Source organism: Puntigrus tetrazona, chromosome 4 (genome assembly GCF_018831695.1).
Source record: "Puntigrus tetrazona isolate hp1 chromosome 4, ASM1883169v1, whole genome shotgun sequence".
Taxonomy (NCBI): domain Eukaryota; kingdom Metazoa; phylum Chordata; class Actinopteri; order Cypriniformes; family Cyprinidae; genus Puntigrus; species Puntigrus tetrazona.
Genome location: NC_056702.1, coordinates 8511865 through 8528347, shown reverse-complemented (window position 1 = coordinate 8528347; position 16483 = coordinate 8511865). Strand labels below are relative to the sequence as shown.

At 39.5% G+C, this 16483-nt stretch overlaps 2 protein-coding genes across 4 annotated transcripts; both read left to right on the top strand.

Moving 5' to 3' along the window:
• Window positions 1–77: 77 nt before the first annotated feature.
• tmpoa (thymopoietin a) lies at window positions 78–10314 on the top strand. Of its 3 annotated transcripts, XM_043237115.1 has the most exons (15): window positions 78–549; window positions 3951–4068; window positions 4704–4853; window positions 4937–5079; window positions 6469–6573; window positions 6752–6820; window positions 6907–7035; window positions 7372–7440; window positions 7509–7643; window positions 7739–7831; window positions 7971–8030; window positions 8106–8318; window positions 8403–8528; window positions 8767–8870; window positions 9145–10314. In XM_043237115.1, the coding sequence occupies exons 1-15, from the start codon at window positions 313–315 to the stop codon at window positions 9491–9493; spliced, it is 2100 nt and encodes a 699-aa protein (XP_043093050.1). In that variant the 5' UTR covers window positions 78–312; the 3' UTR covers window positions 9494–10314. The 3 variants fall into 3 exon arrangements, with proteins under 3 accessions (XP_043093050.1, XP_043093051.1, XP_043093052.1); XM_043237116.1 differs by lacking the exon at window positions 6469–6573 and having other exon boundaries at window positions 80–549; XM_043237117.1 differs by lacking the exons at window positions 6469–6573; window positions 6752–6820; window positions 6907–7035; ... (4 more) ...; window positions 8106–8318; window positions 8403–8528 and having other exon boundaries at window positions 129–549.
• A 450-nt stretch (window positions 10315–10764) lies between these two features.
• slc25a3a (solute carrier family 25 member 3a) lies at window positions 10765–14718 on the top strand. The gene is made up of 8 exons (XM_043237782.1): window positions 10765–10858; window positions 10966–11113; window positions 11924–12051; window positions 12153–12332; window positions 12426–12607; window positions 13358–13530; window positions 13675–13785; window positions 14386–14718. The coding sequence occupies exons 2-8, from the start codon at window positions 10984–10986 to the stop codon at window positions 14547–14549; spliced, it is 1068 nt and encodes a 355-aa protein (XP_043093717.1). The 5' UTR covers window positions 10765–10858; window positions 10966–10983; the 3' UTR covers window positions 14550–14718.
• Window positions 14719–16483: the final 1765 nt, after the last annotated feature.

The window sequence follows — 16483 nt, the reverse complement described above, 5'->3', positions numbered from 1 at the left end:
CTTGCATTTATTACTCATTAACATTGCATTGATATCACACGCATTAGTCCACCAGTAGAGGCCTTTAATTTACTTTATTGTAATTTTATGTGCATTTCACATTCGAACGATTTCGTTTGAATTTGTTAAAGTGAACATTTCAGAAACAAGTGGTCCATTTATCGCCAGTGATTTTTAAATAGTCCAGCAACCAATCAGAGCGCTTCTTTCTGCCGAGCGCGTCCAATAGGGGCCTCTCTCCTAAGATGGTCGCTGATCCCATAAAAGAAATCGGTCTCAGCCAGCGATAGTGTCCTGCTCAAGCCAACAGACATGTCGGAATTTCTGGAGGACCCGTCCGTGCTCACTAAAGACAAGCTCAAAAGTGCGTTGCTGGCCCACAACGTGGCTCTGCCGAACGGCGACCAGAAGAAGGACGTGTACGTGCAGCTGTACTTGAAGAATCTGACCGCGCAAAACAAAAAGAGCAGCGGTTCTCCAGATGTCTTCTCCAGCGACGAGGAGCTGCCTCCAGCCCCCGTGGTCTCCAACAGGAGCCGCTCCGGCAGGGTGGGTTGCTTGATCTTCCCGGGTTTGGAAACGCTTGCTTTGTTCGGACGGGTCGCTTGGTTTGCACGTAAAACGAATCAAATTCAGCCGATGCGGTGCATGTCCAAAAGGCGCGTCTGTTAGTTTAAAACGAAGAGGTTGGGGTTATCGGAGTCAACGAATGCCAGGAGGCTCCGGTTCGCCCGTGCACATGCCTCGCGAATGAAAACAAACCGGCGTGGCCAACTTTTACTGTGGTGTCCGGTTCGCGAACGAATCGTTATTTTTGAGCTGGATCATTTCAGGGAATCGATTGAGTTGGGTGACAAAACGGGTCCGTACGATTCGTTCGCGGACAGAAAATTAGCAGAATAGAGAAAGCGTTGGCGCATTAAAAAGGTCCGCGTGAAATGTGTCACACTCTCGATTAGATTAAAACGTGGCCACAAATCGATAATGTTTTAAAGCATTAAATCACAGCTGAAAATAAAACCAAACTTGGCCTCTTGGAATTACAATGGACTCCCTATTAGATGCCCTGAAAACACACAAAGTATCTAGTCAAAAAAAAAAAAAAAAAAAAGCGAAAGGGACTGAAGTTTCAGGAATCACGTTTATGCGCGGCGCTGTGAAAGAATCGTTTTTTAGAACCGTGTTTTGAAGCTGACTGTTCGAAAGAACCGATTCGAACGCTACTTCCTGTTACCGGGCGACGATTTCCCGCGTAAATGCGTCGGCGTGATTCATTGACTTAAATTTCAATGAAGTGTTCACGTTCACAAATGCATGACTTGCAGAGATTGTAAGATGTCGCAAATCTCAGGCTCCTACGTTATCTTGGTTGCACATCTGTTTTAGGCGTGTCCATTCAAGTCACAGCAGACCTAAAAGCCCCGACTTTATTATGAATACTTCATAATCCATACTGTGGAAACTTTTACCTAGCATACCGTAGTAATTCGGAAAGTTTGCCTTTGTTTTGCTGTGCATCTAAATCTGGTGATATTGCTCGAATTCAGCACTGTGAAACACTTTCATCATTTCATATTTCTAACTAATTTTTAATACCCATAGCTATTTCAATACACATGAGCAGTTGGCGCTTGAATAAGTATCGTGTGCTTATCAGTTGTATTTCCATCAGGTGTGAGGCCGTGTCTATTGTTGCCGTTATTTATACAGTTTTCCGAGTGAATAAAAGCTTCAAGTTAGTTTTTGTTATTCAGCTGAACCAGATTACCTGAAACCTCCACCTAGACAGCTACACAGAGACCTTTTATGTTTTGACAGATGTTTGATGTTAAAGGCACCTTTCTGTTCTCCAGTGCCAGTGAACGAGGTAGCGTGGCTTTCATTGTGAAATCTTCCTGAAGGAGACTGCCCCTGTCATTAACCCCCTCTTTATCTGTTCTCACAAGACTTATTTTAACAATAAGACTGCATATTTATCAGGTATAAAAGACTACTCTACCCTAAGGTCAGTTGGTTAAAACTTAGAAAATGAGGTTGTCACCTTTATTTATATAGCGCTTTTAACAACACGAATTGTCAGCAAAATAAAAGAACTTTAAAAATAATTTGAAAATGTAAAAGTCAGTTAGTGTGTGTCTGTGTTTTTTTAATATATATATATTGATTACTTGTATAACCAACCTTTCATTTTAATCTCATTTTGTTGTATAAAGTGAGATTAAACCACCCCCTAAATTTTAACTAGATCCTCTAGCACTCTCTCGTGGGGGTCCACAGACCCCACTTTGAAAACCACTGACCTAAAGAAACAAGTGAATAGTAACCGGTACGGGAGTTGTAGGATAAAATGAGAGCAGCACAAGGCTGTTTTCATAGTGGGTTTGGTCCATTTTATTGAGGAAATACTTTCTTGTGAAGAGGAATTTCTGCTTCAGCTGCCAGATGTGTGTGTGTGTGTTTGTGTGCTTACGTGTGTGTGTTTTGCATTCCTCTTTGAAGTTGCTGTCTCTCAGATCACAATTTCCCAAGTATGCAACACATCTCTGGCATGTTTATCATGACATGCATGGTATACTTCACCTGTTATTTTTTTTGTAAGTTGCAAACTCTTCAACATCAAAGTGTTTCGACCAGATCAGGCAGCTTTTTTTTTTTTTTTTTTTTTTTTTCTTCTTCTTCTTTTTTATGTCCCAATAACACTTGTAGAAGCTGAGATTAAAAAGCCACAATTGGCTAAATTGTGGGTAACCAACAACATCATGCTTCATTATTGCAAACTTCCAGAGTGTTGAACCACGTGTGCTGACGGCATGCTTGTAGGTCTGGTGTAAACCCGCAGGACTTGGCTCGGGTCTGTCAGGGTGCTGTTGCCCAATCTGGAGCCCTTTCTATAGAAACGCACTGCCCAGATTGAAAAACCATCTCTGTGATTGGCCGTTAATCTTGCTGATCTTAAATTTGGAACCAGTCATTTTAGATGTAATGTTTTATTATGGATAGTCGTGGTGAGCACCAAAAATGATGCTACAGGAAAAAAAAAAAAAAACAACTAAAGCACAGAGAGAAAAATGTTAATTTTCAAAGAATCGTTACATTTAAGAACCTCAAACCCACAGACCCAATCTCTTACATGCTTAGTCTGACATTTGCAGAAACTTTAGGCATGAGGGTGTTGTCTGTGGAATAAGGAAAGGTTTTTTTTTTCCCTCCATCCTGCTGGAATGCTGTGAATATGATTTTTTTTTTTTTTTTTTTGAGTAGGCAGCGTTCCAGATCAGCCCCTGTGAAGGCCTCTAGCTGAAGCTCATGTGCCTTCACGATCTCCTCCAGCCCCTCGTAACACGTTCTCTCCTCCTCTACTTCCCTGTTTTCACCATTTCTCCTTGGTCACATGGTTGTGTGTGGAGCAGGGCTGGACTCCAGGGAATGTGACTGGATTTGCATTGTTCGTGCTTTGTCCCACTCTGAAAGATGGTGTTTTCAATGCCTCCAGTCCTTAATGCCTCTGTCCCAGGGTCACTTTGCATGAGCATTATTGATTTTCATTTCACTGTCTAATTTAACTTTGTTGGTTTATGCAACTCCTTATTTGCTCCTGCAGTTACATACTGGGTACATGTTGTCTTCATACAACTTTTTTTGTTTTTTTAACTCCACCCAACTGTTTCTTATAGGTAATAGTATAGGTGCGTGTGTGTGTGAGTATAGGGCTGGGGGTGTAAAGAATGTACTTACATTTTCCTTTGAAAACTAGCTAGTGTTTCGGAACAGGCAGGGCACTATATATTTCTCTCACGTCTCGTTCCACTATGTAATTAGGAGCCTGTCAGGCATGTTTAGACACCTGTTGCTTTAACAAGTTCAAATACTTCACCATGATGTCACTTTGCAAAGTGCATGTGAATACTAAGCTACTATATGTGTAAAGATAATGTGACCTTTCTTCACAGAAAGCCACCAGGAAAACTGATAAAGTTCGTCCAGAGGACATTGATGTCACTGATTTGAGCAACGAGGCTTTGAAGGACCTGTTACTAAAGTACGGCCTGAATCCTGGACCCATTGTTGGTGAGCTGTTTTTAAGATCCAAACCCGCCATGAAGTCTAAATATTTGCAGATACTGTAACGTTTTAACAGCAAAAATTACCAAGCAGCTTCTTATTTTAAAGACATATGGCACAGCAAACGCAAAAAAGTTAAGTTAAATGATAAAACATTGCATATACAGTCCATAATTTCATTTATTTTGGTTTGTTCTGGTTATCAAATGCTGGTAGAAAAGTTAATATATCTGAAGCACACCTATTAAAATACAGCTCCCAAAGAAATCCTATAAAAAACACACAGCATAGACACACAATGTCACATTGCAAAACAACCACTCAAAAATGTTTTTGCTTCTGGAATAATCCAGTTGTCTTGTGGTATTGTGCAAGGCTGTCAGTAAATCAGCAGTTTCGCCAAGCATGCAGCTTTGCGTGTTTATCCAACTCTGGCCTGAATAGTCATAATGTCCATAAATGGATGTTGGAAAGCTCTTCAGATAGTGCAGCAGACTTTCTCACTGCTTGGTATGAGTAGGACTGAACCCTTTGAAGATGTCAGTTTCTAAATCAAACAATATATTTCAGAAGTATCGTCACGATCAGGAGAAGTTTACTGATTTGACACTGCCATTTAATCGGTGTCTTTTCCACATCAGCATCCACTCGGAAGGTCTACGAGAAGAGGCTTCAGAAGCTGTTGGATCAAGGTCCTCCTGAGACTGTGGCCCCTCCCTCGGAGACCTCACAGACAGACGGCGGCCAGAATGGCAACACAGACTCGGACCAGTACAGCGACAAAGAGGAAGGTAATGGACAAATAGATCGCTTTAATTCAGGACATACTTAGAAGTACGTGTTAAAAAAAAACGCGCTTTCGATTGTTTGTCAGAAACGGTAGCTTCGGCCCCTGAGTTTGTGCCCGAACCCGAACCTGAAGTGGAGGTAGAGCCGATTCCAGTTGTGGAAAGACCAATCAGGAGCAGAGGGAAAGCGCCGGTGACCAGCAGAACTCGTAGTGGGCAGCACAACAGGGTAAGAAAGAAACCGGTGCATGGTGCTTACTTGTGCTTTTCCTTTGCTGCTGCTTTTGTACGTCTGCCATAATGCTTCTCAGTTAAATCCAATTGTTCAGTGTGTTTACCTACATCAAAGGAAATGTGCTGCTGTGCTTTTGTTAATATCTAGGGAGGTAGCACACATACACTACTATTCATATCCAAGACTGTTGTACTTACGGCTGAAAATGTAGTTTTTTCCATCTCAGGAATAAATGTATTTTTAAAACGCTTTATTTTAAGTTATATTTTAAATATATCCTGTATCTTTGATCAAGTGAATTCAGCTGTGATGAGCAGAGGAGGCTTCTTTCAAAAGCATCAGAAAACAAAAAACAACCTTAAACTTTTTGATCGGCAGTTTTAAGTATTTTAACTCAATATGAACTCAATCACATTTACTTTTGAACATTTAATCATTTCTTCTTATTCTAAAATAAAGATCAAATATTGTGTTTTCCTTAATGGCTACTTTTTCACAATTTAAACATTTCCTGGAATATAAATATTATTTAGCCTTTTTGCTTTGTTGCTATTTTATTTAGAAATGCAGCTCGGGGGTAAAATTATTTGCCAATATTAGTGCACAGAAATTGTCCTATTTCTGTCACTTTGCACAATATTTAACATGCACGTATAAAAGCTAATTAGCTTGAGTCTAAGAATGAGTCTTGTGGTTGGTTTTTAAAATTTAGGGCAGGTTGACTGATTTAATGTTGATTGTCTAATATCAGCAAAGTAATCAGCAAGGCCAAAGTTGTATGCGGCAAATAAGGCATAATCTGCAGACTGGAGATATTTTCACATGACTTCAATTACAGCTAGCACTCCCACCGTCTCATCTCCCTTCCCTTTTTCACTTTAGCTTCAACCTGACCTAGGCTATAATCCTCTTTTATCTTCTTATTCCCTCACTTCCTCCAGACAGGCTTGGCATTTCCATTCCTGTGTGACTTCACTCAGTTTTGCATCTCTATGTAGTCTTGTTCAGGTCACTTGTAAACAAATAGCCAAAAGAATTCTCTCATCAAAGACTTATTATTTTCTGAGGATCTTGCTTCACATAAAAGCTTTAAGTTTCTTGCAATGCAATACAATAAAAAAAAAATACATAAATCGGTTATTTTGTCTCTAATACAAACAGTTGAGGGTTTTGGGTTTTTTTTTTGTTTTCCTCCCCCATGTGACGTCCCCACCTGTATATTTCCCCACCATTATCTGTTCAGTAGCACCACCTGGTGTGAAAGAGATCTGACCTACTGCAGATGGTCACATGAGCGCTCTATATTTGAATGTTGTCATGCCTGCTGTCAATATCAGATAAGCTCCATGGAAAGTTCTAGACCTTTTGTTGTGTGACATGTAGGAGGATAAAGACGAGGAGGAAGATTTGCCAGTTTTGAACATTAAGAGAAAGTTGAAGAGATCCTCTTACAGGCTGGATCAGATGGTTCCAACAAGCGACGACACCGTAACATAATCTGTGGTTATGATGTTAATGTGCATCACATGGTTTCTGGGTGTGGTGATTTTAAAGTTAAAAAACACATGGGTTTGGTCAAGCTCATATTTGTTTTACAAATGAGCCAAGACCATAATATACTTAGTTGCTCAATAGTAATCCATGTGTGCATGTGTGGTGTTTTCAGGAGAACTCTGAGCTCTCGTCTGCTGAAAACTTCTCTGTTTTTCAAGACAGGAGAAGAACAGGAGCTGTGGTAGGTGGCCATGAAAACTAGCGTAGTGACAACTGCCGAAATTATTATCCTGACCTCATGAACATGGTTTTACCCTTCCATTAAAGGCAGCAAGAAAAGAGCCCAGACCTTTGGTCACAGACAGGATGTCAAAGCTCTCAAAAACTGAATCTCTGAGACGACGCAGTGCACCAGTCCGCTCATTTCAGCCTGATTTAAATGAGACTCCTGATAAGGTGCCATTTAGCCCCCCAAAAAAACAACAGTTTGATATGAAAGGCAGAACGATCCCAAGTTTTTCCAACCCTCTGTGTGTGTGTGTGTGTGTGTGTGTGTGTGTGTGTGTGTGTGTGTGTGTTGTTGTTGAACATAAAAGAGGAGATTTTGAAGAACGTTGGTAGGTTTCTGGAAGTCATTGACTTCCATAGTATTGAGGGACAAAAAAAAACCTATTGAAGTTCATATGCTGGTATCCATTAACAAGCTTCAAAATGTCTTCTCTTGTATTCAACAGAAGTAAAGAAACCTGTTTTGTGTGTGCGTGTATAATTTTTTAAAATCATTTTTCATAGGATTTTTCTGAGCCCTCAGTAGTAAAGGAGGTCTCTATTTCTCTGGTGAGGATGAGAACGCAAACTTTGGTAGGTGCAGAAGAAACCTCACATATAAATATGAGCTGCATAGTGTTTCTTATGGTGTCATATTAAAGGCAGAACCTAAGGATCCCAAAGCCTCAAAGCGCTTTTCTATGTCTGCGACTGACTGGTCAGAATCATTAAAACGTCACAACTCTTCTTACCATTCAACCGTGTCCAGTTTACATGGCAGCACTCCCAGTGACAAGGTCCCAAACCTTCTATAAATCTTCTATCTTCTTTCTACTTCAGAATGAAAGTTTAATAGAGTTGTAATTGGTTTTTTTGTCACCCTTCTTTGTAGTTTGATGAGAATGCCACTGAAATCACCTCCCCTCCAGTTAGACCATCCAATCGAGAACCGCTAGTTTCCCTGCTTAACACTGCTTGCGTTGAGGTGATGATACATGCACGTCCAACTTTAGTGATCAGTTTTAGCTCTAAATCACCATTTTGTGCTTTTGTCCATCTAGTCAGCCTCAAAGTGCATTTTTGCCCAACATAAAGGATCTTAATTGAAATGCTCATTATCTCAGGTGGATGGCCAAGGTATGCAGGACATGCTAAGCTGTAGATCTTCAAGCCGTGCTTCTGTGGTATGTCTCACAGCAAACCATACCTGTTTTAAACGGGTATGGAGTAGCTCATGAGGTTCTGTCTCTCATCTGAAGGAACAGGAAGTCAAATCTGTTACTGTATCGACGCTTTCGAAGCCTCGTTTGAGTCAAACTAAGCCTTCCAAACCATTGAAAGACATGGTTAGCCATCTTTCTTCCTGTGATAGCCAAAGAGAGGTTTTCCCATCACACTCGAGTTCTTTTAGGGATTCGGCATCCCGTGTGGCTTCAGAAGACTCTCTTTCTGTCTCGTATGACATTTCTCAGGTTTGCGGTTGATTCATTTTTGATTCTTTTGATTTCTTTTTTTGACTTGGTAATACATTGTAATTTAAGTTGTTGGTTTATCAGGAGAGCTTTGGCTCACCAAAGACAAAGTCCAAGACTAGACAGTCCAAAATCACTCCTTTCTTTTCCCATACCACTTCTGTCCAAGGACTTGATAGCAGCCAGACGGAGACGCCAAAAACACCAACGGTAATTATTTGGCTCCACAAGTGTGTAAAGGTGATGAGAAAATGTAAGATTCACAAGCTTGGGATTGAAGAGTCACTTGGGTTATGCACGAATGCGGTGTTACATAACCCCTTTCTTTCTTGTGGTTTTAAAGTGAAAGCTGTCCACGTGGCTCTTCAGCATTGCAGTAACACTTGTGGTGGTGTTATGTGTTACTGTCCCAGTGTTCACGTCTTTGTGGCTCTGTCTTTGTGCGCAGGTTGAAAAGGTGTCTGCTATTGATCAGACCCCGAGGACAGTAGAGAGAGATGTGCTTAAAGAGATCTTTCCCACTGAAAACCTCAACACCCCTACTGGAATCAGGTATGTACAGCATACACACTAATAAAACACTGGCGCATTAAGTTCAGTATTGGGGTCGAACACTGATAAGGGTGTTCAAAATCTGGTTTAAAATGTTCCTTTAAAGCTAAACAAATTTAAAGAAACAATGCATTTGATTTTGAAGGCTCAAATGGTGAAACAAAGTGAAAAGTGTGCTTGTATATAATGTTTTTTTTTTAATATATAACAAAAGATATTATGTTCTTTTGAGAGTATTCATCCTAAATTGTTTACTTTCAAATGCAATTTTTAGTGCCACCTGTCGCCGACCAATCAGAGGAGCGGCTGGCCGGCCCCTGGTCGGAGATGCATGGCTGGATGAATCTCGTCTTCGTCTTAAGGAGCTCAGAGAAACCAGCTCCTCCTCCACCTACACAGAGACCCGATCCGTTCCACGTGTGGCTTCCGTCCCTTTAGCCGCCTCCAAGCCCGCGGCGCCCCCTGCTGTGAAGACCAGAGCGCGCCGCAGCCTGCCGGTGTGGGTGCAGCTGCTGCTGCTCAGCGTGGTCGCAGGATTCCTGTTCTTTGTCTACCAGGCCATGGAGACAAATGAGGTTGGACTCTTCAAGCAGAGCGGAGCAGATGATAGCACCAGCAAATGAATGTCATGCCCCACTCTCTGCCCTCTTTATCGTACTCAGCCAGCGCATCTCTTTGTTGACTCGGCAGCCGTGGACTTTTATCTGCGATCTTTATAGATTCATACAAAGACAGAAACCCAGAGTTTTCGCAACACATGTCTGCTCACGATCTCTTCCGAATGAACCGGTTTAGAGGAATAAAACCTGGTTATAATTTTAAAACGGTGACTTTTCTTGCATTTTGTATGTTGAGCGAGTGGGTTTGTTTTCATTCGTAGATTATTTTACAGAATAATGTCGGTGCTGTCTATGAATGGGAGTCTTGAGTGGAGGTGCTGAAGGAGTTGGCTAAATACACTTGTCTTCTTTGTAAACTACAATTAGTGTCTACTTGTGGCAATATTTTTGCATTTATTTTCACATGTAGCTCTTTAAAGGTATCCATCTTAACATTGATGCCCCTTGTAGTATTTATGTATGTTGTTGAAATACAAATATTTTCAATAAACTGTTTTGCAATGTAAGATCATTTAATATTTTATCATTTTTAATCATAAAAAAAAGTGGGTTATTGGAATCGTAAATAATTTTCTGGAAAATGTACTCTTTAAGTGACTTGTTTAAGCATAGCAAAATCTTTATACTGGACAATGAGTAAAATGCCCGCCATTATGCCCTTTACTCTGCTTTTAAGACCATGATTCATTTACAAGTCAGTATTCTGAATATGTATTTATTTTTACATTTTAAAAGATGCTGTGGATTTGTGAAGTAAAGCTTGGAAGGTTTGGGTACTTTATGTATATTAATAATATGGTTTAATAAAGCGGTTTATCATCATACATTTTCAATTTGGCTTATTTCCAGTGTTTAACCTAAATCTAAACCTACTGTGTTGTCCGAAGTGCGAGAGAATGGTTTTGCTGCGGTACGTTGCGGTTCTTCTCTGACCTCTCTTTGATCTGGTGTAGGTGAGGAGGATATAACTCTGCACGGCCCTGTGCTCTGATCCAGGAATAGACCGTCTCATCGAGTTTAATCGTCTTACGCCGGCCTCTGCTGTGCGTAATGAGCTCACACACGCTACCGCAAGCTCAGGTTTGCAGTGAGACTCAACCATCAGTTACTACAATTATTAAGTTGGGGACATATTTACAATAACAACTCAATGCGAGTGGTGCGATGGCTACGTTGGTGTCGTTTTTTCATTCATCTTTATTTTTATGAATGCTAGCGTGGCCCATAAGTCCTCTTTGTAATGGATTGGTGTCCGCTCGTGCGATGACGTCACAGAAGGTCAGGGTGATTTAGTCTGAGGTCATCCGATGCCTCAGATTCGCCTGCCGCTGATGCACCCAGGAGGCGCCGTTTCTTCACAACCGACAAGTGAGTGCACTAACTCTTTTAACGTGAATTTCTGAAATACTCGAATGAGAGAGAAATGCCATGTTCCTTAGCAATGTGTGATTCTAATTGTCAACTGTGCGTTTTAGCAGTACACCCTGGTGAAAATGTACCCAACCACCTTAACACAGCTGGCACGGTCGAATCCTTTCCAGGCTCCTCTTTTTTCCGTTAAACCAGATCAGCAGCAAGAGAGCCTGCAGATACAACGCAAACTTGCTGCCGCAGCTTATAATGGTAAGATGGTCTTTTTTTATCTCTTGAATTAGAAAAAAAGTAGTAGACTTTTATGCATGGATTATTTAAAAAAAAAAAAGTTTGCTTTTGAGTGTTTTTTTCCCCACTTATATTTCTTTCTTTTTTTATTTATTGTAGTTTTGCCCGTATTTTTAGGTTGCTTTTTTTGTTTGTATGTTGTACGTTTTTGGAAAGGAGGCTGTTGTTTTGACGACTCTATTTAAAATTCACTCGGACCGTAAGAATGCTCGTCCTTCCATTTGTAAAGAATTAACCTCCTCCACAAGGATTACACGTCTGGTTAATAGACTTTACCCTGTCATTATTGGCTGGTAATTCCCTGCCGCTTTTTCTCCAGAAAATATTGCACTTGAACACGAATGACACCTTTTTACTGTTAATAGAATAGCTAACCCAAAATATCATTACATACTACTTTCATCCTTCCTCCGTGCACGGGGCACACAAGTAAAAATCTTTGCGCTGATTGGTTTCCGCTCTCAAATTAAAACGAATGAGGACAAAACAATGCAGAATAAAATCCTGGTTGTAGCTGTAATGGTTTGTGAAGGATTTGTATATAAAGTTTTCTATTCAGTAATTTAACTGTTGCAAACTGTTCATTGAACTGTTAAGCTGAACTCGAGAAAGGTGCAACATCTGATTCATGAATAAATCATTCAGAATCTGTGAACTGTCATGAACTCTAATGATTGTGAACTTGGCTTTCTTAGGCTCTAAACGCATTGAATTAGACAATCATGTCTGTGATTTATTCTGTGATGTCAAATGTGTGTTGTCGTCCCTCAGATGGAGATGTGAGCTGTGAATACGGGTCCAATAAATATTACGCCCTCTGCGGTTTCGGTGGGGTTTTGAGCTGTGGTCTCACACACACAGCAGTCGTGCCCCTCGACCTCATTAAATGCCGCATACAGGTGTTTACTTCTCTAATATAACATTAAAACTATGCGTAAAAACCAAAGAAGTCTGTTTGTAGCCAGACTGTGGGAAACGCATTATTCCTGTTTTCTTCCAGGTGGACCCGGTTAAGTATAAGTCCATCTTTAACGGTTTCTCCGTGACCCTGAGAGAGGACGGCTTTAGGGGTCTGGGCAAAGGGTGGGCTCCTACTTTCATTGGCTACTCCATGCAAGGCCTTTGCAAGTTCGGTTTCTACGAAATCTTTAAGGCCCTGTACAATGATATGCTTGGGGAGGTGAGTCTCTACATTTAGCGTGCAAAGAATTACCAAAAATGCGCATATTTGTTTGTGATCACTGCTGTGGGTTGTTTTCGGGCCGCCGAGCAGGAGAATGCTTATTTGTGGAGGACATCGGTGTATCTGGCCGCATCTGCCAGCGCTGAGTTTTTCGCCGATATTGCACTGGCTCCCATGGAAGCGTGCAAGGTGCGCATCCAAACGCAGCCTGGCTATGCTAACACCCTGAGAGAGTGCGCCCCCAAAATGCACGCTGAGGAGGGGCTAAATGCGTGAGTAGATATGACCACCGAAGGGTCACTTACCATCCTCGGGTCGAAAGAGGCCAAATAAGATTTTTTGGGTTAATTAAACGAATGCTATATTGAGTTTCAGTTATATTTATTCTTTAATAAATATTTTATGGAACTAGACTATATTTAGCTTTTTATTATATATTACTTGTTTCTGTATGAAATAATAAATAATAAATGTTATGTTTTTTCCAATTAATTTATTGTCAAAATGAAAAAACATTCCTTAAATGTGTATGTATGTGTGTATGTATGTATATATATATATATATATATATATATATATATATATATATATACACATACATAGGCGATATAGTGTATGTATAAATAAATATTGTAAGTGTAAAAAATTTTGTGCATGCATTATTTGTTTTTATAATAGTATTTTCAGATATTATTGTTTATTAAGTGTTGTGTTTAAATGTATACAGAGATTATACATAAGACTGCATCATTTTGATTATGATTTTCATACTTTTTCATTCATTCTTGTCACTTTTAGACAAGAAAATTACATTTGAACCTTTTTTAAGTGGACCTTTGTAGGTTATTAAAGATTTATGATATTATTAAAATGTCCATGCTAGCAAAAAATACCTATTTTCAAAACTCGTTCGCCGTTTCGGGAACCCAAAATGTGCATGGCTGTGAAAACTCTCTTTATATAAGAGTGTGCCTGAGAGGACTCTGCTGAAGTCTTAATTGCCCGTGTTATTGTCTGTGCAGGTTCTATAAAGGTGTTTTTCCCTTGTGGCTGAGGCAGATCCCCTACACCATGATGAAGTTTGCCTGTTTTGAGCGAACCGTGGAGATGCTGTACAAGTACATAGTACCAAAACCACGCAGTGAGTGCACCAAACCCGAGCAGCTGGTGGTGACCTTTGTTGCTGGATATATTGGTAAGTTACCCTCTAAACTGGGCCCTTAGATACAGGCGTAGAGACATTTAGACGTACCTTTTAGCATGCGTCTCTGTAAAGAATGCCAGCTCAAGTCTGCATGGATAGATATGGATACTTCTAAGCTTGTATGTCTGTCCTCAGCTGGCGTGTTCTGTGCTGTGGTGTCCCATCCCGCTGACTCTGTGGTGTCCGTACTGAATAAAGAGAAAGGCAGTTCAGCTGTTGAGGTGGTGAAACGGCTGGGACCTGTAGGTGAGTCACCGCAAACACATTTATATGACACTCAACAGTCAACAGATGTTCATCAAATAACAAAAAAAAAAACCTGAGGGCTGTGTTTTGCCATAATGTCAAGTGTATCTTGCTTATGACTTGATTACATGTCAAATGAATACATTTATAAACACAAAATACTGTTTTTTATTATATAAGAAGAACATACCGTGATGTGGCTAGGAGAAAATGGTCATTTATGCATTTTAATGGCTATAAAAAAATAATATTTCACCGCAGAATATCACGACTTACCAAGCAAAATCAAGTACATTAAAAAAAGCAATTATTATACTTTTAGATATTTTAGATATTAATTCTGAACATTATGCTGAAAAAAAAACCTAAACAGAAAGCTACTCAGATTGCTTTGACAAAGATCTTATGTGTGTCTTTTTATAATATTGTTAATTTCCCCATCATATATATATATACATATGCATGTTGCTCATAAAAAACCTTAGACCTTGAAGCATCTTTTCACTGAGGTTACAGAGAGATGCAATACTCTTTATTACCAAAAGAGGAGGCTGTTGTTCCTGGAAACGCATGTTCATACAGGCACTGTTTCTCTCACAGGTGTGTGGAAGGGTCTTTTTGCTCGAATCATTATGATCGGTACACTGACCGCTCTGCAGTGGTTCATCTACGACTCAGTGAAGGTGTACTTCCGACTCCCTCGTCCTCCACCCCCAGAGATGCCCGAGTCCCTTAAGAAGAAGATGGGTCTCCTGGACTACTAGACTCCTCCTTTATTAACAGTATCCTGAGTTACTAAACAAAGGCAAAGATTTTTTTTCCACATTCACCACTTGCAATAAACTCCCCAGTCGCTGGAGTGTTTATCAGTGATGAAAGCACTACTGAATGATCACTAGCTTCACTGTATGTCCGTATGAATATTCGAGTAAAATCGATCACACACTAAACATCTGGTGACTTTTATGTGACTCCTGTGTGTTTTGTCGAACCTTTTGGCTCTCAATAGGTAGCTAAACTGACTAAAACCAAAAAGACCTTGTACAAATCTTCTGGAAAACTAGAAAAAGTGTTTAATCATTATGTGTATAGTTACGCAATTAGGTAATATTTGTATGCATTTTAAATATACAGGAATATTTTAGTAAAACAGGATTCTCCGGTTGTAATTTAACTACATCTAATCAGAAAGTCTGATTAATTAGAGCTGCAGTAAAATAATGTTAGATGAAGAAAAAAAAATGAAGAAGAAATGTTGCCTTAAGCTTGAGGGGAAATATTACAATTACAGAAAATAAAACTATAAAAATGTAATTAAAATTAAAGCTCTATATATATATATATATATATATATATATATATATATATATATATATATATATATATAAATAAAAGCCAATTCAAAATGTGAATAGATAATATAATAGCATATGCATAATACTAACATTGTAAGATTGTGATGCAAAATAAATTAAAGTGTATAATTAAAAACATAGACATTTTTAAATTAAATAAAATAAGTACATGATCTTTTAAAAATATAAAATGTTAAAAAAAAAAGATATTGATTACATGTGATGCTGTTATGACATTCATATTTATATATTAATAGCATCAAGTAAATATTTCAGGTCATTCTGGTTCGGCGAGACAAAACTCCTGCTCTGGAAGATGATCTGAATACACCTTTGATTAGTTTCTTTGATGAATGTTTCCAGGATCTCTATGTGCTATCCGGCGTGTGTCGAACAGAACCCGTCTCACCGGGATGTCACAATGCCCTTGCGTTCTCTCTCCTCTTTTATTCTCATCAGCTTGATGTAAGCAATAGGAAAATGGTGACCCTTGACCTCGATGCAGCTCTCAAAGAGAGATCCTATCAGACGAACACCAAGCAAAGAGGGGTCATTCGCTTCATCTACATTCTTTGTGAAAGTGTATGAGTTTTTGAGAGGAAGGGATGGGGATAGTCTGTGTTTGTGTGCTCTATTGTCGTCATTATATCCTATTTGGTTCGTCTTGTTAATGTGGTTTGCTGTGGCAGAACCCGTGAAGTTGAGTTCTGAGAAAAGAGCGCTCTCCGACGTGCTTCCTAAGCCGCTGATGCTGAGGGTCGAAGGTCACGGGGTTCCGAGTTGCATTTCCCTGTAACCCTTTCCCCACAAATGCATTCACTCTGTAATGGCTCCACATGCCCCTTCACCTCCCTAGTGAGTAATGCAGCATCGAGCCATCAGAAGTGTGTTAAAAGCACATGATTCCGCCGCGTTTGTGGGATATAAATCACGCAAACTAGAATGAGCAAACGAATCAGAACCCACATGAATGCTAAATACTGTTCGTCCAGCTTTAGTGGGCCCATGTGCGCTGAGGGATCAAGCAGCTGTTTGTGAAGCTCATGTGATCATGAGCAATGAAATTACAACAGATAGAGTTGAGCTTGTCTTCAAGCATTTGGATGAAATGTTTAGTTAGAAACAGGGTTATTATAGTTAACTTAAACTATTATTAATTATAGTGAACTTATAAATATATATAATATATATATATATATATATATAAAGCATATGGATGAAATGTTTATTTAGAAACAGGGTTATAGTTAAATTATTAATTATAGTGAACTTAAAATATAATAATAATTATATATATATAATAATATATATATATAAAGCATTTAAATGAAATGTTTAGTTAG